The sequence below is a fragment of the Salmo salar genome, chromosome 03 (assembly GCF_965601325.2).
Source record: "Salmo salar chromosome 03, fSalSal1, whole genome shotgun sequence".
NCBI classification, from domain to species: Eukaryota; Metazoa; Chordata; class Actinopteri; order Salmoniformes; family Salmonidae; genus Salmo; species Salmo salar.
The window spans coordinates 63,787,647-63,809,726 of NC_138293.1; the positions used below are offsets into that span (position 1 = coordinate 63,787,647).

Genomic DNA, 22,080 nt, shown 5'->3' on the forward strand with positions numbered 1-22,080 from the left:
CCAAGAGTGTGCAACGCTGTCATCAAGGCAAAGGGTGTTGAACCAGGATTAGGACCTTTGGTTACTACATGTTTCCGTTTGTGTTATTTCATAGTTATGATATCTTCACTATTATTCTACAATGGAGAAAATAGTAAAAATAAAGAAAAACCCTTGAATGAGTAGGTGTGTCCAAACTTTTGACTGGTACTGTAGATTTAATGTTTGATTATCTATATGTGACTATATGTTAGTGTATTTGGGAATGTGTCTATAGGTTTGACTTGGAGGGTGCTGAGAATGGGGGAACACTGTCAGAGAGAGGGAAGCCAGCGGAGAGGTCCATGGAGGACCTGAATAAGAGTGCAGGAAGCTCCCCTACACACGGCATGACCAGAGCAGCCCGCGCCCTGACCGTACGGTAAGAACCATCAGCCGTTATGAGACCTGAGTCTCACTCAGCAAGTCTTAGAGACCACAGGATAAATCTCACCCAAAAAATATTCTACTGCAAAGTGGGACCTTCTGACCAGTGTCCTCCATCCTCTCAATATCTCCTTTGCAGAATAACCTCTCTAGCCCAGAGTAGGAGAACTCAGAAGATCTCTCGATTGGCCAGTCAGCGGGACGACGTCCATGTGTGCATCATGTGTCTGCGTGCCATCATGAACTACCAGGTGTGTGTGTGTTGTGTGGCGTGTGGTCATGACTGTGATATGGAGTGTGAAATTGTGAAAATCCAACGCTAATTATAATTTTTTCAGTCGGGCTTCAACCAAGTTATGACTCACCCACGCTGCGTCAACGAGATCACTCTCAGTCTCAACAACAAGAGCCCCAGGTATGAACACCTGTGTGTGTGATGTGTGTGTGCATGCTTGTGCATGTGTGTGTGATGTGTGATGTGGTATTATATTCCTGGTCTCTACAGAACCAAAGCCCTGGTGTTGGAGCTGTTGGCTGCTGTGTGTCTTGTGAGGGGCGGTCATGACATCATTCTCGCCGCCTTCGACAACCTCAAGGAGGTGAAGGGATTTACCAATCTTAGCCACACTTTAGCAGACTTTACTTTACCAATATGTACTGTGTCATCTCACCTTAGCCTACTCATTTGTGTGTTCTCGGGACCAAGATTTTTCTCTTCTAAGTAATCTCATTACTGATACACGACACACCCTGTCTCAGTCACACCAAGCACACTTAGAACTCTAAAAGACACACTCACACGAAGACATCATGCTGTGAGTGCGTAACCAGTCCTCACCATACTGAAGGGCCCCTTTATACAACTGTTATGTGGTCTGAAAATATTCAACTGATATCGATATAGACTTTCCATTTTGGTGACCATCACGACTAATAATAGATTTAATGTTAGAAATGTTTAAAGCAGAAGTGAACCAATTTGATCAGCTTTCTATGAATACAACCACACACTGTACCAAGAGGTAAAACATACACACTCGTGTGGACATCTGTTGAAGTACATGACTGTGTTACTGAAACAAGTAACGTCTTTCCCATGTCCTTTCACTCAGGTGAGCGGAGAGAAGAACCGCTTTGAGAAACTGATGGAGTACTTTAGCAATGATGACAGCAACATTGACTTCATGGTACGTGGACACAAAACGGCTTTAAATGTGCTGGCTGATGTGTTTGCATTTACTCACAATGTGGTTCTGAAAGGTTAAAGATCAAATCTGATGATCCCTCTCTTCAGGTGGCCTGCATGCAGTTCATTAACATTGTGGTACATTCGGTGGAGAATATGAACTTCCGTGTGCACCTGCAATATGAGTTCACTCACCACGGACTGGACCAGTACTTAGAGGTAAACTCTCCATTTATCCTTCTCATCTCATTGTTGGAAATGGAACCGTCACAACCACAAAACCAACTCCTTAAAACTGAAATGAAACCGTCAGGATAACGATGATGATGTGTGTGTGTCAGTCTCTGAAGCTGACAGAGAGTGAGAAGCTGCAGGTTCAGATTCAGGCCTACCTGGACAACGTGTTTGATGTGGGGGCTCTGCTGGAGGACGCAGAGAACAGGGGCGGGGTGCTGGAGCATGTGGACGAACTGCAGGAGCATAACTCACAGGTCAGTGATACACACTGTACACACACAGTCTCATTCATTCAAATCACACATCTAAAAAATGCCATCAATTACTCTATGACTCTGTCTGTGACCTCCGAATGTGTTGGCATGCTGTCGTGTTGTGTCATGTCGTGTTGTGTTGTGTTTTTGTAGCTGAGTGCCAGGCTAGAGGAGATTGAGAGCCAGTCTGCAGAGAGGATGGCTGAACTGGAGAAACAGCTCCTCCAAGCCACCAAGGAGGCAGAGCTGCTCAAGGTCTGCACTGTACAATGAACTGTGGACTGTTTACAATATAGTGTATCAGACAGAAAGGTATGTGTGTGGTTGTGTGATAATAACTTTTCCTTGCCTTTGTGTGTGTGCGACTGACAGGAGAGCCTGCGGGACTCCTGTTCCCAGGTCAGTTCTCTGCAGCAGAGAGAGAGGGAGAGGGAGATGAGCCAGGAGAGGGAGCGGGACAGAGAGCGTCTAAGCCAGCCCTCCTCTGAGCTGGAACTCAAGGTGCAGGAGCTGCAGGACCAAGGGCTGATCCGCCTGGGACGCACTCCCTCTGGGGCCCTAGACCTCCAGGTGGTGCCTGTCACCATCATCGAGTACGCCCCCGCCCCAGCCTCTGAGCCCATGCTCAGCTCCACTGGTCCCACTGCCCCTGGCCTAGACGTCCCTGATGCCACTCCCTCCTCAGCCATCTCTTCTGTCCCCCCTCCTCCTCCCCCACCACCTCCTGGGCCTGGTGGACCTGCTCCCCCACCCCCTCCACCTCCTCCTCCTCCCCCACCTGGCTCCGGTGGCCCACCTCCCCCTCCTCCTCCCCCTCCTCCCGGGGGAGGTCCGCCCCCACCTCCTCCTCCACCCGGCGCTGGACCTCCGCCCCCACCAGGAGGCCCACCTTCTGGAGACAGCCAAGCCGGTAAGGTGACTCTTAACTGCTTTCATTAGAGATATACAGGTATCTGCCAAAATAAAGGAAACACCAACATCAATTGTCTTAATAGGTCCAGAACAGCTTCAATGCACGTTGGCATAGATTCTACAAGTGTCTGGAACTCTATTGGAGGGATGCGACACCATTCTTCCACGAGAAATTCCATCATTTTGTGTTTTGTTGATGTGGTGGAAAATGCTGTCTTAGGAGCCACTTCAGAATCTCCCATAAGTGTCTAATTGGGTTGAGATCTGGGGACTGAAAAGCCATGGCATGTTCATCAAACCATTCAGTGACCATTCGTGCCCTGTAGATAGGGGCATTGTCATCATATGGGGGCATAGCCATGGTAGCCAAAATAAAGGCCTGCCCAGCATTTTTATACATGACCATAAGCATAATAGGAAGTTAATTGCTGAATTCACTCAGGAACCACACCTGTGTGGAAGCACATGCTTTCAATATACTTTGTATCTTAAGTGTTTCCATTATTCTGGCTGTTACATGTGTATGTCAGTGGAGGCTGCCGAGGGGAGGACGGCTCATAATCATGTCTGGAACGGAGCGAATGGAATGGCATCAAACATGTGGAAACCATGTGCTTGATGTATTTGATACCATTCCACCTATTCCGTTCCAGTAGCAGTCTACAGCAGAGATTAGAAAATTGAGAGGGGAGATCATGAGTATAGAGGAGAGATTAAAGAGATTAGGGTGTGAGAGGTCAAATAGGAGAGAGCTCTATGCTAATCAGATTGTCAGTCAATCTCATGAATTTGTATACGTCCAATTTGCTGAAGGGTGAAATGAGTGCACTGGCGATTGACAACTGTGATTGATTCTCTCTCCTACTCTCTCTCTCTTTCTCTCTCACTTTGTCTCAGGAGGTAAAGGCAGGAAACCCATCCAGACTAAGTTCCGGATGCCTTTGCTCAACTGGCAGGCACTGAAGCCCAACCAGGTGACTGGCACAGTCTTCCACGAGCTGGACGACGAGCAGATCTTAGGGGTAAGATCAAACCTCCACACAGATACTAGTGCTGACTGAACTCTACTCTTCCATTCTCCCTTCTCTCACTTTCCCTCTGACCCCCTTTTTCCACTTTTTCCTCTCCTCCACTCTTCCTCTGACCCTTTTTCTACTCCTCTCTCTCTCTCTTTATATCTCTTCCTCCTTACCCCCCCTCCTCTCTCTCCCTCTTTCTCTCTCTCCCCTCCTTACCCTCCCTCTCTAACCATCTCTATGTGTGTTGTGTCAGGAGCTGAACATGGATGCGTTTGAAGAGCAGTTTAAGACCAAGGCCCAGGGTCCTCCAGCAGCTCTGTCCACTCTTAAGGTCAAGGTGGCCCAGAAGGCCCCCAGCAAGGTCAACCTGATCGAGGGCAACAAGGCCAAGAACCTGGCCATCACGCTACGCAAGGGAGGCAGGAGCCCCACAGACATCTGCACAGCTATAGAGACGTATGGAACTATATCTTCTCCTATTCTGTTCCTTTCCTTAGTAAACATATTTCTCTCACTCATTTAATTTCTTTATGCCTTTTTTGTTCTCTTTAATCCCTTCATTCTCTTTCTCCTCATTCCACCTTCCCCTAACACTCTTCTTTTGTCCCTTCCTTACTATCTTACTTCTTTCCCTCCCTCCCTCCTCCTTTCCCACCTTCTCTCCAGGTATGACCAGCAGGCGTTGGGGCTGGACTTCCTGGAGCTGCTGGAGAGGTTTGTCCCGTCAGACTACGAGCTGAAGCTCCTCCAGAACTATGAGAAGGAGGGCCGTCCGCTGGATGATCTGGCAGAGGAGGACCGCTTCATGATGCGCTTTGGGAAGATCCCCCGTCTGGCCCAGCGAATCAGCACCCTCACCTTCATGGGCAACTTCCCCGAGAGCGTCAAACGTCTGCAGCCGGTGAGTCAGTTGCTCAGGACAGACAATGAAATTGTATCTGTACAACAATGACTTTCTTCAGAATCTGATACTATAGTCATTCATAATCTCACCTACAGCAACTGAACTCCATAATCACAGCATCCATGTCCATTAAGTCCTCGGCCAAGCTGAAGAAGATGTTAGAGGTGAGTGGAGGGCATCCCTGTCCGTCACTGCTAACCTCCAATCTGAGAGCCCCTTTAAACAGGCCTGCACTGTCTATGTAACACATTATGTGTCTGGCTCCTCCTCTCCAGATCATCCTAGCCTTTGGGAACTACATGAACAGCAGTAAGAGGGGTGCAGCCTATGGGTTCCGCCTGCAGAGTCTGGACCTGGTGAGTACCCCTCTGCTCTTGAGGCAAAATTGTTTCCCTTGTTTAACATGAATAGAACCATCACTAAGGTAGAGATTAACTGGCTGAAATAGTATGGCTTCAACTCTATAACGATAAATACGTCGCTATTAGCTAAAGCAAGGTTTTGGACAGTTGAGGGCGCTATGGTATCTTGATAGGCAGGCCAGTCCATCTTTGGGAGATGACTCCATCTGTCCCTCTCTTTGTCTCTGTCCTGTCAGCTGCTGGACACCAAGTCTACAGACCGCTCCCAGACCCTGCTACACTTCATCTCCAGCATTGTCCAGGAGAAATACCCTGAACTCAACAACTTCCACACTGAGCTGCACTTTGTGGACAAGGCTGGCCTAGGTGCGGGAACGCAATCAACGGTTGCACGCGCACACACACATGTACACACAGCTTGAAAAAAATGCAGCCCTTCATAGTGAGAATAACTGACCCACTGTTTCTCTCCTGTGTTTGTGTGTTTCAGTGTCTCTGGACAGTATTCTTCAGGATATCCGCTCCCTGGAGAGGGGAATGGAAGTGACCAAGAAGGAGTTCCTGGTGCAGGAAGACAACACAGTGCTGAAGGACTTTGTCAAGACAAACAGTGAATTACTGGACTCGTTACTCAAAGACAGCAAAACCGCTCAGGTTGGAATTCCATAACATTTGAACTTAATAGACACATCCAACACGCATAATTCCACAGAAGATGTTCAATACATGTTTTAGTGTGAGCGTCATCTCTCCTCCTCTTCCTCTCTCATCTCCTCCACTAGGAGGCGTATGGCTTGGTGGTGGAGTATTTTGGAGAAAACCCCAAGACCACACAACCCTCCATGTTTTTCCCTCTGTTTGTCCGCTTCATGAAGGCCTATAAGGTGAGGTGGTGCCCCCATAATGGGAAAGGACAAGGAAATAGCTCATTATGTTTAACTTGTGTCTATCGTGGGTGCATTTTGTATTTATATGCATGTTTGTTAAAGGGGCAGTGCAGTCAAAAACGTCATTTTCCTGTTTTATATATATTTTCCACACTATGAGGTTTGAATAATACTGTGAAATTGTGAAAATTATGATAATGCACTTTTGGTGTAAGAGCTGTTTGGCTGGGTGGGGTGGGTTTTTTGGACCACCTGGTGAGTTAATAGACCAATAACAAAGAAAGTTTGCCCTCCTCTCTGCCAATAACAGCTAGTTTTCAGGTTACACATTCCTCCTATTTAGGCTCCTCCAGTTAGGGCCCTCTCTCAGACCATGTCTAGACAGTCCTAGCACAATTCTTGCTTGAAAAATAGCATTTAGCTAAGAAGCTATTTTTGTTTATTTTACCATTTCAATTGAAAACAATCATAGCAAGGTACTTAATTGTTGCTCAGAAATGATTTGATATTGAGATTAAACGGCTGCGTTGGACCTCTAATTACCTGTTTTTGTGTGTGTCCCACACAGCAAGCAGAGAAGGATAATGAACAGAAGAAGAGACTGGAGGCCCAGAGCAGTGAGAACCAAGCAGAGTCTCCCTCCCCCAGAAAGAAAGAGGCTGCAGGACACAAGGTAGGAGAATAGACGATAGACCGATGCCCCATACCAACTCAATCCACCACAATCTCTACATTCCATACAGTCAGTTATAAAAGGAGGTGGAGCTGGAGTACTATCGTTTTGTAGCTTCCCTTATGACTGATAGACCAGTGACTAGTCATTCTAGTGTGGTCCATACTACATATGCCAATGTGTCAGCTTTACCCTTTGACCCCTGCCAGTCTCCCATGATGCCCAAGATGGACCTGATAGCGGAGCTGAAGAAGAGGCAGGTGAAGCCTCAGGTGAAGGATGGGGCCCTGGAGGACATCATCACAGGTATGACGAACCACTATGGCTAGAATACATGATGTACTATGGTCTTATATTGTAGTTTATGATCTATAAAACAGAGTTAAGAACGCTTATAGTCAATGCCATAACACATTATAAGGCACTATAAAATACATGAATGCTTTATATGTATGTAAATCATGTAAATCATGAAGCGTTACCACACTTTTCCCCGGTACAATCGGAGATAGATATCCCTTGCTAAGTTTCAGTGGTTGTGTCTATGTGCTTTGTCCCAGACCTGAGGAACTCACCGTTCAGAGCAACAGATGGACGGAGACCAGCACAGCGTCAAGACACCTGAACAACTCCAGCTCCAAGACCCACAACTCCACTGAGATTACTGTACACACTCAATGTCAAAGTGTATGCATACACAGAACACAAATACATACCTGTACTGTACATACACAATACACCTACATTAGTACTGAAGATTATATGGCCTTTAACCTATCAATACACATTTAAACTACAGTATGAATTGACTCTGTAAATAGAACAGAGTTTAAGTTATACGTCATGAGCAAATGTGTAACATAGAAATACATTGATGCATTTTTATCCATTTAGCTTTTTAAAATGGCTTAGAATGTTTGGTTCCGTTCATCTTTTAATGAGTACATTTTTTTAATTAAAAAAACAAGTTTCACATTACTGTATTACTCCAAATTCATGACTCAAGTACTTGCTTACCCTAGCCCTAGAGTGGATCCGTGACCTGCCAAGCCGTTAGAAAGTCTATCTGCCCTGTAATCATATCAGAGTGTTCACGTTATGTCTGTACATGAAACATCCTCCTAGCCCCAGGGAAGATGAGCGGAGAGAGCATTCCATACCCAGTTAACAATACTACAACGACCCACCTGAGGGCCGCCGCTGGACCTGTCGCAGAGCCTCCACCTACTGACGTGATACTTTATTGATCCCAAAAGGGAAAGAAGATCAACTTATTGTCTACGATAAAGCGAAACCCGGACTCCGACTGTACAAGAGAGCTGCACTTTATTAGACACACAACCACAGCAAGTATGTACAAAAGGAAGCAGGTTCAACTGCCGGTCTTCTCACAGAAAAAAAAAAAAAAAACATTTCTCACAGAATATCATGGCATCCACACTGATAAATGAGAATGTCCAGTATCAGTAGGTATTTATATAGATCAATTTTTTTTGTATTGTTCATTATGTCACACTACTCTACAAGTGGGAGATCGTAATTGGTGGGTTTTTCTGGTAAAGGTACTTTGAAGCGTTCCAGATCGTTCTGGATTGTTGGGAACACTCCTCACTCTTAGCCATCATCACCGTAGCATCACTGATCACAGTAAGACTGAACATGCCTGTGTCACAGAAAGATCCAAAGTAAAAAGGTCTGGTTCTCTACCGTTGTAAACCTTTAAAGTGGTACACCTCTTTTTCTATCTCGCTCTGTTTTTTAAGAAAACATGTAGACAACACTTTTCAACTGCACCGTGCGATTGCTTGACAATATTTCATGCATTGTTTTATAATATACCTTTGTATCCATCATCTTTTAATGAATTAAACATTATTTTGGACATATTTTGTTGAACTTTCTAGGAATTACTCAGTCTATTTACATATCATTTTGTTTTCTTCTTGATGCCAAGATTTTGGGACATCCACACATTCATGTCAGAAACTCATACAGTACTGTACACACCACAGAAAGCAGGTCAAATAATACACATATGTCTCTTTCATTTATTAAAAACAGAACCAAACATGTCTCAATGATTATGATGATGAAGAAAAAGCTAATGTTCCATATCTATCCGCTTTATGTGCTCTTAGTTTGTCATTGAAACCTAAATGACTTATTCAATGCTGAGATCCTTCTCTGTTAGTATCTTTGGGCCATAATGATGTAATACCATCCTATCGTACCACCAGTAGAGGGGTTTCTAGTATGGGCTATTCATTTTAGTGGGATGCCTTCAGGAGGAACAGCCAACCCCTCTCTTGTGAACACTAGCAGTTCTGGGGGGGGGGGGGGGGGGGCAGTGCCCCTGTGACAACAATTTTGGACCCCCTTGTGGCCCCCCTAAATGTGGAGTATGAAATAATCTTCACATAACTAATTTTGCTATCGTTCTTTTTTTACATCCATTATTAGTCTGTGGCAACGCGGGACACTAATTTAACCCACACATTTTCTAAGGGATGGCTTTAGGCGGAACACAACAGTATCCTACCACATGCATCTGCATTACGAACATGGTATTTTGCCTGCTAATGCCTACAATACAGTGAAGAAAACGATATGACAACAATAACGTCTAATGTAACTGGCCCTTCTAACAGTACAACTGGCCCCAGCTTGGCCCCCCCAATTGAAATGGTCTAGAACCGCCACTGCTTGTGAACAGTCCTTTCACAGTAGATCAATACAACCAATCAGAGCAGCAAGGTCATGTTGCATCATCAGGTAAACGCCCACTTCACAGTATTGTCCTCATCCCCACCTGTCTCTCTCTCTCTCTCTCTCTCTCTCTCTCTCTCTCTCTCTCTCTCTCTCTCTCTCTCTCTCGCTGACTCCCACCAGACTTCTCTCTAACATCACTGGAATCAGCCATGGGTGAAGAACACATCAGTCAGGTATAGGGAGCGCTATGTAATGTAATACAAAGACTAGGACAGAGACTAGAAGAGGACTAAGTAAACCAACAGAAGTTCCAAAGAAAAGGCACCCCCCTAAGAACAGGTCTAGGAACAGCTCCCCTTACCTCAAAATGAGTGTTAGCTAGTGGAGGCCTGGGAGCAGACATTGTACAGGACCTGTTAAAAAGAGTGCTAATAAAAATATCCTAGAATTAAAAATGAGCTCCACTGTATATTACATACCTGTCCTGTCTTCTATACAGATAAATATTTTCAAATCAATATAAAAATGTTCTGCTTATGAATAAATAATTTGCTAATGTGAAATACATTATTTCTCTCGAAGAATTGAAAAGGAAAGTCTGTACAAAATGCCTACTCATATAAATCCCCAAAAGAGGATGATTTAAATTGTACATTATAATAATTTAATCCAGACCTATGTGTCACACTTTCTTCACAATTATATTAATATCATACACAAACATCTTAACGAAGATATATTTATATATGTATAATTATTTTACTTTTCATTTCAAGTTTGCATGAACTATCTCTCTGATTGCCAGGGGCTTTCACTACGAGTGTCTCCACTCTCCACCCTCCTCTCCTCATCCCCACTACCAATAAACCCCTCCAAGACTCAGCCATATTGAAATCTCCTGTCCAGTAACACCAGTGCTATGGTGATTCAAAAAAGCATTGTCCCGCAGTCTTGGGGTTCTCATCTTGGACTTTCCTGTGTAAAAGCAGCGAAGTGTGAATACCTCCCTTCCTCCTCATCACCCTGCCAGATGTAAAAGCAGCGCTGGGAGTTATGGATTTGAGTGTGGAGCTGAATTAGTAAGTGAATTTCTTTCATTTGGCTTCACTTCATAAAACCCAGGGCTTGAGTCCTGCATTGCTACAGTGCAGCCAGTGTGAGGCTTAACTAACTCGCTGTGCCGTGAGCTTGCCGTTTTCTCACTGACAGAACAGAGGGTGTGCTTATTGCAATGCCACGGCCACATTCTGACACACACTGGTGTGTGTGTGTGTGTGTGTGTGTGTGTGTGTGTGTGTGTGTGTGTGTGTGTGTGTGTGTGTGTGTGTGTGTGTGTGTGTGTGTGTGTGTGTGTGTGTGTGTGTGTGTGTGTGTGTGTGTGTGTGTGTGTGTGTGTGTGTGTGTGTGTGTGTGTGTACCCCTTTGTTCTGATCTTTACAGCAATGTGTTGTCAGAGCCACTGATCTGATTTGGGCCATCATACCAAGGTTCCTCGGCCTGTAGAAACACAAACGGGCACATGAGCTGTACTGCTATAAGCCTACAAGAACAGTATCTTTGGTGGGTCTCCAATGAAACCAAAGTTCCAGAGGGTTCATGCAGATAGGTCCACTCTGTGCTCTCATGGGGAAATTGCAACATCGATCATTTTGTGCAATTATAACAGTACCATGGCAGTCAGACATGCAGGTCCAGTGGGAACCTCTTCCAAGAAGGGTTTGATTCATAGACACATCTCCCCCAAAGGACAGCACAGATAGCAAGTTGCAAAAATAATAGCCTTCTTAAATTCAAAAGGGTGTCAAACAGTGACGTCCAGATAAACCTGTCTTACCAGCCCTTTTACACGTCATGAACCCAGTAGATAAGAGTTAAAGCACTTTGTTATTACACTAGCCTTCAAACATGAAACCCACAACCAATCTCCCCAACTCAAGCTGTCTGCACTTGTCACCGGCCTCTTTCACAAGCAATTGTTTTCATCTCAATGCCACAAAGAATCGATTTCACGCACTTGTCTACCGAACAATTGAAGAATGAACTAGGACTACACACAGCCATAACCCCCTAGGTCGCCTTGGTGACGCATCACAGGAGAACGAGAGCTTCAGAGTGTTTGCTGGCGTAAGATTAACAGCAGAGAAACCACCGACACGTCTTTGATGAAAGTGTGTTTCTATCCTTATAACACTTCCAAGCTCCTAAGTCAGCTTTGAGGAATGGAGCCAGTGATCTGCGTAAGCACTCCAGTTGAAGGGGAGAACACTCATATGCCCTGGAGCTGCCTTCGTACATTAACCAAATTATTCTCCATAACACATATCACAGAACAAAAGCAGCCATTTCCAGTGGCAACCTTACTACTGCGCAACCAACAGCTGTGGGCTAAGCCCGCTTCTGTGTCGGGGGAGGTCCAGATAAACTCATTCTGGGTTTTATCTAGAGCAAATACTGAGAATACACACAGGCCAAAATGAAACTCATTGTGCCGCATGTCTTGTAAATAATCAGCTAAATAATAAATCAGCTGGTCCACATCTCTGGTCCCTTTCAGAAGAGAATTCATTTGTGCCCTTGTTTCTCTCTCTCGAACATTCTGTTCCTTTTAACCATTCAAATCGAATATTTCCTAAAGGACTGCATTATCAAACCGGTGTGGGTTAATTCATGATCAGTGGTTCTACAGTCATGAAATAAAGAAATGGGCAATCTAGTCAACCGTTTTGACTCAAAACATCTGGAGACTGTGCTTTTCATAAACAGTTTGGTGGATCTCCGTCTGACTGGCGTGTCAGAGACTGTGCGTGCATCTACTGCTGTATGCCTGTGCCTGGTCACATGAGCGTGTGTTGAGTTCAGAGTGTAATCACTGCAGCAGGGAACACCAGTCCAAGGCAAAACCCGTCAACTATGGATACGTCCTGATTGTCGTGCAACATTCATGTCTACACATTCGACATTCTTTAACGATCAATTTCAATGTTTACATATATTTTTGTTTTTATTTTTTCCCTTCTTCACGTACCAGCTCAGTCATTAATAACTGATCTACTGTAATGTCACATTACTGTTCCTATAATGTGCTATTGTGGTGAATATAATTGTGCGCAGACTCTCAAACCAGAGGACTTCAACAAAAGCAGCTCCCTGGCCTTTTCTTCCATTGCCAAACTGCTGTGCTAATAGTGGGGCCATAGAGAACGAGGGTAAGAATGGAATCAGATGCCGGAGAGAAGAAGCCTTAAGCCACTCCAGGGATGTAGCATTAGATAAACAGTGGAATGTACAGTCACATTGAATGGGAGCCGTTTCATTCATGTAAACTCTTTACAAAACAGGGACAACTATAGCACCAGTTTAGACTTCTACACAGGTGATGCAATAAGTCTGAAATAAAGAAACGAAGAAACAGAAAACTGTCTCAGAATGGAAACCAACACCTTGGTTGAGCTTTGTTTTTCTCTACAGATTCACATTGTGCCAGGTGATGGAATAAGACTGCTATAGCTCTGAACACACACGACTACTGTACTGAACTCGTTGAATATTGCAACTCTACTCTGTATAATATAAGTCACAGTCTAGATATCACATCTACTCCACTAAGGTTCCATCCAGTAAGATTTGGCAAATGGTGCGATGATAAACTGAGGGTTCATAAAGTACTGGCACTGTTTTTCTGTCCACCCAGACCAGATCAGACCGGACCAGACTAGACTAGGCCGGATCAAACCAGACCAGACAAGGCAGTGGGAGGGAGAGGAGGCCGAGGCCCATCTTTGAGCTCTCTCTCTGGGGGTCTGGGGAACTGTCAGTACTACTGAGTGGGAGAGCCAGAGAGGAACCACCATCAACTCTGGTACTGTATAATTATAGATATGTGAAGATTCTGGCTGCTGGACTGAGACCAAGGGCAGCAAAGTGACACTCAGAAAGTCAACTCTGGGGAACTCCCCACTGATGTTTTGCTGCATGTGACTCTTGGCATTGAGGGCTAGGATAGAGGGTGGGGCTAGTATATTTGTTTTCCTCTTCATTTTTTGCATGTGATGGTGCTTTGATTGCGCTCCTCCTCTTCCTCCTCCTCCTCCTCCTCTCATCCATCCTCTTGTACTTCACTGTGAGTTGCTAGGAGAGACAGGCTTGGGCAGGGTCTTGCTGCCACGCTCCTTGTAGCTGTTGGAGCCAGAGTACTGCAGGCTGCGGCTGCTGGGGTTGAGCCCCACGGGGGAGAGGTTGAGAGAGGTCAGGGGGGTCGGGGAGGAGGGCGAGGAGGAGGGGGTGGAGGTGGTGGAGGTGGGGGAGGTGGAGGAGGAGGAAGAGGAGGTGGTGGTTGAGGTGGTGGTGGAGTTGGAGGAGCGGCCGTTGGGCAGGGGCAGGGAGGAGGCGCGCTGCTGCTCGCGGAGGAGGCGGTGTTGGCGGAAGGTGGAGGAGAGGAGCAGGGCCTCGGCGCTCAGGCTGGAGGCTGACAGGCTGGCCAGCAGGGCTTTGGCCTGGCTGGAGGAGGCTGTCAGGGAAGACAGCGCCCCCTCCTGGGGATACTTCCTCAGACCCGGGGCGAACACAGTTGAGGCCGAACTGGAGGAGGACAGGCGGCCGGAGAAACTGGCAGCTTTGGTGCCTGACAGGAGGGGCTCAATACTGCTGCTGCTGTTCCCATGGGCCTATGGGTCAGACCCAGGGACAGACCAGGAAGAGGAGGAACAGGAGGAGGAACATGGAGAATTGGGGAAAATCGGAAAGGTTTCAGGGGGGAAAAGAGAAAATGAAAAAAGAGAGTACAGTCATATAGTTGGTAGTGGTCCCCGACAGCACCCTTCCATTCACACAGACATGCCCACACACAAACATACAGAACACACACACCAAGGGGAGGGTGGTAGATATCTTGTGCATTGTGGGGTCAATGTAGGACATGAGAGGGTACAGGAGTCAGAGACTGCTAATACCCATGTTAAGCCAACAGAGGGGAGGGGGGCTAAAGGGCGTGGACTAGGAGTAGAAGGGGATGGGGTGGGGGTCAGATGCAGCTCTGTAGTCAGGTGGTTGGTGCTGAGGAGGAGTCTGGAGAGGACAGGCACGGGGCACAGGCTGGTCCCTCACTCACTGTGCAGGGTCAGAGGTCACAGAGGCGCAGGTGGAGGGGCGGGCCGGGTGGTACAGGATGGCCCGGGAGGATCACACAGGTGACAGGGTGGTGGGTGAGGTGGTGGTGGCGCCCCAGGAACAGGTGGTGTTGAGAGGCACAGGCAGGGTGGGGTGAGGGACGAGGGGTGAGAGGTGAGGGAGGAGGGGTGAGATGAGAACAAGAGACAAACACAGGAAATTCAGGTTAGTATCAGCTAATGTTGATGCTAGCCAAGAGTGCCAAATATACACAATGAGACAATACATATATTTTTTTTGTATTATGACACCAACAGTCTGAAGTGAAAATGTAACAGAAGTGTACAGGGGTTACACTGCTGTTGTCCGTTACTGTTTTGACAGTTTTTTTAATGGACGTCCTAGTCATTAAAAATGCAAAACACATTAAATGAACAGCATCACGCATATTCCCCTTTGTGTGATGCTGGAGTACACCAGTAGATGGCGCTGTGTTGGCAGTGAGACATTGCGGCAACGCTGTACACATTATACTGTATAGGGGGTGTATTCTCTGTAAATGCAGTCAGCCAGCATTCAGTCTCTCTCATAGAGGAAGGCTGGAGGAAAGTGGCAGTGCCAGGGCATGGGCAGAAGACGCTAACAGAGCTATGCCAGAGCACGAGTGTGTGAGGGTCCCCTACTCTGTGATCAGTCCTACATCAGGGCCACTGGCTGATGACACCTGTCTAGACATCTGTGCTTGTGGCTGGGGGATGAGAGGTGTAACCTGAAGGAAGAGTCTGATGTAACTGTCCCAACTCTGTATCATCAGTCAGACAGACACTGGGAGAGAGCAATACCAGGTTTTATATCAAAGGTCATCGCTTATTTAGAGGTGACTTTGATTAAATCCAGGATTGCAAATCATTTGCTCTTGAATAACTCTTGTACATAAATATGTCAAAAGTTCTCTTCCACAATGTTCCGAATAAAGGCAACCCACTATTTCTGAGAGGTTTCTACTCTGCCCTGCATGTTGAGTGGTTGGAGGGTGTTAGTGTGGAGAGAGAGGGGATTTGGTCTGTGTGATTGGTTGGACAGCAGGTGCGTGTTGTGTGGCCTGTGAGGCTTTAACCTACTCTGTTGGCTGGTGCTCCAGTAACTCTGGTGCTGCTGTCTGCCCCCAGGGAGAGGGGCTGTTCCTTCTGCCTGAGGACACCCTCTCTCTCTCCTCTCTCTCAAGCCTGGCTACCGCAACATTTATTCCGCTCTGTTAGTGCTGTAAGATAGCCTCCTCTCATCTCCGGAAGCTCAGAGCTGCCTGCCAAAAGACTGTGTCGTGGGACTGGCCTTTATTAACCCCCCCCCCCCACACTAGCCTGCTTCACAGCCAGAAGTAATAAGAAGCGAAATGGGAAATGGAAATCGAGGATTGTGGTATGAAAAGGATTCACATTGTCATGGCCTCCTTGATATGCACCAAGGCCAACGAACCGAAATGGTGGCTTTGAACTGTCTGTTCTTATAACAGCTCAGTGATTAAAAAAATCCTCTCATGCCTAGATGGCTCTGACGTCTCCTGGTACTGTAGCAGTGCCTAATAACAAGCGCCGGCACAACGGCACTGAGTATCATCTCACAATGCACTGTTCAGTCTCCCACACACACACACACACACACACACACACACACACACACACACACACACACACACACACACACACACACACACACACACACACACACACACACACACACAGTACAGACAGATAGCACAAATATGAAAGCTTTCGCACCACCGATAACGTCAATTCATAACACCACTGAGGATATAAACAGAAAAGAGACAAACAGAGAAAAGATAGGAAGTTGAAAGGAAAGAGTGATGACCAGAGAGAGAGAGGGTCAATGTAAGAGTTTGGGGTCAGGGGTCATCTCTGGGGAAAAGAGATCTCTTTACCTTCAGCTGTGGCTCCAGTAGAAAGGACACCCATGGTGGGCATGTCTGGGTGGGTGTGAGTCAAAACAACAGCATCAGTAGGGAGTGGGGCTACTAACTTACAACTCTATGGGAGTGGGGCTACTAACTTACAACTCTATGGGAGTGGGGCTACTAACTTACAACTCTATGGGAGTGGGGAAACTAACTTACAACTCTATGGGAGTGGGGAAACTAACTTACAACTCTATGGGAGTGGGGAAACTAACAACTCTATGGGAGTGGGGCTACTAGCTTACAACTCTATGGGAGTGGGGCTACTAACTTACAACTCTATGGGAGTGGGGCTACTAACTTACAACTCTATGGGAGTGGGGAAACTAACAACTCTATGGGAGTGGGGAAACTAACAACTCTATGGGAGTGGGGAAACTAACTTACATCTCTGTGGGAGTGGGGCTACTAACTTACATCTCTGTTGGAGTGGGGAAACTAGGGGGGCACCTTAAAGCTCTATGGGTCAGCTAATATGGTGGGTGGATGGGCACCTGGCTGGCACAGTACCCTGGGCAGTATAGTATCGATAGGCATCTGACAGTGAGAGAAGACAGACATCCATGGCATGTTATGCCAATACAAACAGCCTGCTGTCAGTTATTGAGTAGTGGGGAGATTGACTTCTGCGATTGAAGTCATATGTTGATTCAAAATGCTCTGAAATGGGTTTAGAAATGTCTTTGTTACTGTTGTTGTTAGCGCTGTCTTAACTTCTGGTTTGGTGCCGACTCTGAGAGATTGTTTTGAGTGTCTTTCCTTTGGGCGAGGGGATAGTGTTTTCACACAGCCTATTTTCAGTGTAATTGTTTGCCACAGTCTGTGGACAAAGGGAGCACGCTGAGAACCTGTGTCCTCATACTGAAATAATGGGATTCATTTTCCTCTCAGTGGGCTAGAAGGAGGCCACTCCACCCTACAGCTTTCCAAAAACAGGGAAGAAGAGTGAGGGAACAAGAGACACATGGGGAGAGAGAGAAAGATAGAGGTGGGAAAAGAGAGACACAGGGGGAGAGAGAGAAAGAGCGAGGTGGGAAAAGAGAGACAGCAAAATTGAGAGAACAAGAAATAATAGGGAGGAAAAAGATTGTGCAGTAAGGAAGGAGTGAGTGAATAAAATGGAGGAAGAGAGAGAAAGCAGAGACAGCTGAAGGGAGCACACTGGGGGGAAGCACTGTGCTCTTCATACTGAATAATCAGTGATTGCACTGACACAACTGGGTACTGATTAGCCTCAGCCTACATTGGGAGACAAGGGAATTAGAGATTCCTCCCATGCTTACCTATATAGCTACTAGTCAGCCCAGTCTCGTAACACACTCTCTCTATATATTATATATACATGTATCTCTCTCTGTCTCTCCCTACATCTCCACCCCCCCTCTCTCTCTATTCAATTCAAATGGCTTCTCTCCTCTCTCTCTCTCCTCTCTCTCTCTCTCTCTCTCTCTCTCTCTCTCTCAATTCAATTCAATTCAAATGGCTTTATTGCGCTCTCTCTCTTCCCCCCCTCTCTTGATTCACATGAATGGCTCCCTCTCTGAATTCCCAATCAAAGTATTTTTAGTGTGGAGAAGGGGTTTAGGTGCACTTCAGTGCTCCGGTATTTTTCAAATAACATTGACATTAAAGCTTATTTCATTGACATGACTCCTGCCAATACTAGAGAAGAAAGTTCTCTCTCAGGTTGACTTTGTTCTGACATGCCTGAACAGTTCCATTTCCCCGTCTCCCCTGGCCCCCACTTGCATCTCCCAACTTATAACCCAACATCCTTCAAAACCTTCAGGTGCCCTCGTGCACAACACTATCTATTCCATAGACTATCTATATCCCCTTTATCAAACAGGACCCTAGTAGTACTATTGGCTCTGGCTAATCCATCGACGGTCTATGGATTAAGAAGTCACACCAAGATATGGAGCTACACTAATACAACAGTGGAATAGGCTACCTTGTGCAGAAGGTGGAGGTGTGGGGTCAGTTAGGGAGGGGCAGTCAGTAGTAGATGATCAGTCTCACTAGAATACAGTACCTGCTGCTGGCCCTTGAGGAAGTCTTCCCTCTTGCCAGTTTTGGTCTTCTCTGTGCTGCTCTGCTGCAGGTGCTTCAGTCTGGAGGCAGCCGAGGAGTGGACTTTACCCACAGCTGAAGAGCTGTTGCCTCCCTGGAGAAGGAGACAAGGAGAGGAGAAGAGGGGAGAGATGTGAGTATTAGTGTCACAGAGCACGAACAGATTTACATTTCATTCTTTTTAATCAGACATATACCAACTTAATAGAAGCTCTCACCCAGAATGCCCACCGGCTGCTGAAAGCCCTAAGATCAGGGTGCTCACTATGGCCTCGCTGAAATAACTCCCTACTATCCGCCCCACTGACTTTCAATATATCATTACACGCTGGCTGCAGAAGATCTGACAAACAGGTGAATATGGAAATGAAAAATTCAAAGTGGTGTTGCGTAGCATGGCTGCACCAGGGACTCCATCATATGATGTCGTCGGCTCAACCATTTTCTCTGCCTCTAATATGCAAAAAGCAAATACGCACTCAGTCACTCCAACACATATCCTATCTACTCCCCAACCTCCTCCACACACGCACATCGGCTAAGAGGAAAGGCAGTGCATATGATTACAGGAGACGGAGTGCTCAGTATGGTATGCTAATATGAATCATTCAGGGGTAGAGTAGGGAACCTGGATGAAGCATCTGATTGGCCTCATGAGACCCAGTTAAAGGCAGTGGTGGTTACAGTACTAAGGGTGATGCAACAAGGCGTGAAAACGCTGCAACTCCACACCAACCCCACGTCAAGCCCACGGGACCTGTTTCTCCAGCTGAACGGCCGAGAGGAGAAATGGTCCCTGACAGCCAGCCCCACTGTAGCTTGGCACTCCACTGCAGTTGGACTGAGTAACAGTCTATCTACACACTGAGACAACATGGTGGTCCATGCTACACTCTACCTCTTCACCTGTCTGTCTCTAACTCTCTACCTATCAGCATTACTCAACCATGTATTTCATTTTGGGAGCTTTACAAGGAGCGTTGACCTAAAGGTGACAAACTCCGACTCCCAGCATGCAATGAGCCCTCCGAGGTCTGGTCCGCCCTATGCTAATGATTTACTATGGGATAATGAAAACAACAGTGTGTGTCTGTATTCAGTTTCAGACCAATTTGTAAACAAGTCTCAACATTTCGTTTGTCGATAAGCCGAAAGAAAGTTCAAGGTAAAGCTATAATAGTTGAGGATGCAGGTAACTGGTAATTGATTATAGAGACGAGAGAAGCAGCAGAGGACAAAGAGAAGACAAGACAAAGACGTGAAGAGAGGGGGGGAAATAAAGAGGGGAGAGAAAGAGAAATGACAGTTTATTGCAGCAGAGACCGGACTCGCCCTGGTTTACAGAGTAGAAACAGAAGATCAATGAAAAGACAATGAACAACCCGTCTCCAAGGGGACAGTAGCCCCATAACTAATCACAGTACAGAGAAGGAGAGCATCTGCTGCAGGCCCCTTGGAGTTGAAGATTTAAGATTTAAAACATTCTGTTTGGACTGCCAAAATCTACCCGTTTTCACAGGGAGCAGACAACAGATTACTTGTATGTGGGAATTGGCAGGTTGAGAGGTTCAATGGAGGTGTGAGGTATAACTCCATGTGAGGTTGGTATGTTATGTGCAGTCAGATTCCCTCTGAAGTCAATAGGAGGAAGACAAGATGAAGCTTCAGCTTCAGCAGAAACAGCAACCCCAACACTTAAAGCCAAAAAGACAGAAGAGGATAGAGAGAAGTGAGTGCATGCCCTCTAAAGAGCAGAGTCTATGCAGGGGTGCATGTTATAGACCTTGGTCATCGTGGCAGGAGTGTAGGAGGGTTTGGGCTTGGGCTTGGGTGGGACTGGGGGCTTCTTGGTCTCTGAGGTGCTGGTGCCAGGCATCTGGGCTGGGTCTGGACCGTCTGACAAGGCAGTGTCAGTGGGGAGTGTGCGTGGGAAGAGATGCACTGTGGTGGGGTGGCCACTGAGCTCCAGCAGGGTGTTCTCCAGCTCGCGGATGGTTTCATCCAGGCTGTCCAGCCTGCTGTAGGTGCTGCTACTAATGTCCTCTCCTTGCTTCCAGGGGTTCAGTCCCTGTTCTTCCCTGGCCTGGCTCTCCTCACAACCTGCAGACCCTTTGGGTTTCACTGCTGCTTCTGCAGAGTCCTGACTGGGCTCCGGAAGGGTGGCTAGAATGCTCTTTGTTCCAGTGCTGTGATGGAGTGTCAGGTTCCTGGCCCCTGTCTCCACCCCTCTCCTCAGAGCCTCTCTCAAAGAGTCCTGCTGCTCAGGGGAGAGAGTTATCCTGGAACCCAGGGTACTGGGGCTGCTGCTCAGGCTGCTGTGAGAAGATCCTGCTCTGGGCTTGGGGACCACCTTGGATGACCCTGTGTCCTCCTCCCTGCCCAGCAGTAACTGCAGCTTCCTGTAGGCCTCTCTGACCGTCACAGTCTCCCTGAAGAGTACCAGTAGTGGAGCCCCACACAGACGGGTTTCAGTGCTTCCCTCTGAAGGCTGAGGTGGGATGGTGAGTGTCTGTAGAGCCTCTCCCCAGGTCCTGCTGAGCTTCTGGGTCTCCGAGGGTGACATCACCATCACCTCCACCTCAGTCAGTGCCAAGGACAGCTCTTCTCTCTCCTCTGTCTCTTCCTCCTTCTCAAAGGACTCCAGGATTCTCAGCTCCCCCCGCCGAGAGGGCTTCCTCTGGGGCTGGCTGATGGGATCCTTCCCCGTAGAGACCTCCTGGATCTGGGGGACTGTCTGGGGAGGAGCAGTCTGGCTCTGGGACTGGTCCACTGTTGGGGACATCTGATGGTCCTGTGTCAAGTCTCTGACAAAGCCTTCAGAGGGAGAGAGTGAAACTGACATGCACTCTGTCAGCACAATCCGGGGGACAGGAGAGGAGGGACCAGGAAGGGCCATGCTCTGTGCCTGTTAAACAAAATGGGTGAATAGAAGTAATATTTCAATATATATTCAATAAGATAAAATAGAATTGTTTTCTAAACAGTGTAATGGTAATTGACTGGTTACAGAATACTTCTCATTAGGGCACTAACCTGTGATTGTGATGCCAGTATGCTGCCCTGCTTCCACTGTAGGCCAGAGCAGTCCAACGATGCTCTAGACAGCTGGTAGACACAGTGTAGAGTTTCACAACTGTTCATACACACACACACACACACACACACACACACACACACACACACACACACACACACACACACACACACACACACACACACACACACACACACACACACACACACACTTGCACACTCTAACACACACACACACACACACACACACACACACACACACACACACACACACACACACACACACACACACACACACACACACACACACACACTTGCACACTCTAACACACACACACACACACA

General features: G+C 46.9%; 2 protein-coding genes across 7 annotated transcripts in view; one reads left to right on the forward strand and one right to left on the reverse strand.

Moving 5' to 3' along the window:
* The window catches only part of LOC106601135 (formin-like protein 1), a 17,789-nt gene extending 9,975 nt beyond the window's left edge, over positions 1–7,814 (forward strand). Inside the window, exons 6-25 of the mRNA XM_014193096.3 lie at positions 257–400; positions 545–656; positions 744–820; positions 911–1,004; positions 1,518–1,592; positions 1,700–1,810; positions 1,933–2,082; positions 2,236–2,337; positions 2,455–2,992; positions 3,892–4,016; positions 4,267–4,469; positions 4,680–4,914; positions 5,013–5,081; positions 5,193–5,273; positions 5,516–5,645; positions 5,770–5,933; positions 6,062–6,163; positions 6,735–6,839; positions 7,049–7,145; positions 7,400–7,814. Of these exons, the coding sequence (XP_014048571.2) occupies positions 257–400; positions 545–656; positions 744–820; positions 911–1,004; positions 1,518–1,592; positions 1,700–1,810; positions 1,933–2,082; positions 2,236–2,337; positions 2,455–2,992; positions 3,892–4,016; positions 4,267–4,469; positions 4,680–4,914; positions 5,013–5,081; positions 5,193–5,273; positions 5,516–5,645; positions 5,770–5,933; positions 6,062–6,163; positions 6,735–6,839; positions 7,049–7,145; positions 7,400–7,464 (2,779 nt within the window). The 3' untranslated portion in view covers positions 7,465–7,814. The remainder of the gene's footprint in view (positions 1–256; positions 401–544; positions 657–743; positions 821–910; positions 1,005–1,517; positions 1,593–1,699; positions 1,811–1,932; positions 2,083–2,235; positions 2,338–2,454; positions 2,993–3,891; positions 4,017–4,266; positions 4,470–4,679; positions 4,915–5,012; positions 5,082–5,192; positions 5,274–5,515; positions 5,646–5,769; positions 5,934–6,061; positions 6,164–6,734; positions 6,840–7,048; positions 7,146–7,399) is intronic.
* A 334-nt stretch (positions 7,815–8,148) lies between these two features.
* LOC106601133 (SRC kinase signaling inhibitor 1) overlaps positions 8,149–22,080 on the reverse strand; it is a 50,238-nt gene continuing 36,306 nt past the window's right edge. For 5 of the 6 annotated variants that reach the window (XM_082973670.1, XM_082973671.1, XM_082973669.1 and 2 more), the window contains exons 16-17: positions 18,665–18,796; positions 14,099–14,654 (exon numbers count right to left, since the gene is read on the reverse strand). In XM_082973670.1, the coding sequence (XP_082829796.1) occupies positions 14,652–14,654; positions 18,665–18,796 (135 nt within the window). In that variant the 3' untranslated portion in view covers positions 14,099–14,651. Of the gene's footprint in view, positions 14,655–17,038; positions 17,049–18,651; positions 18,797–22,080 lie in introns of all 6 variants that reach the window. The other variant, XM_082973674.1, reaches the window with a different exon arrangement.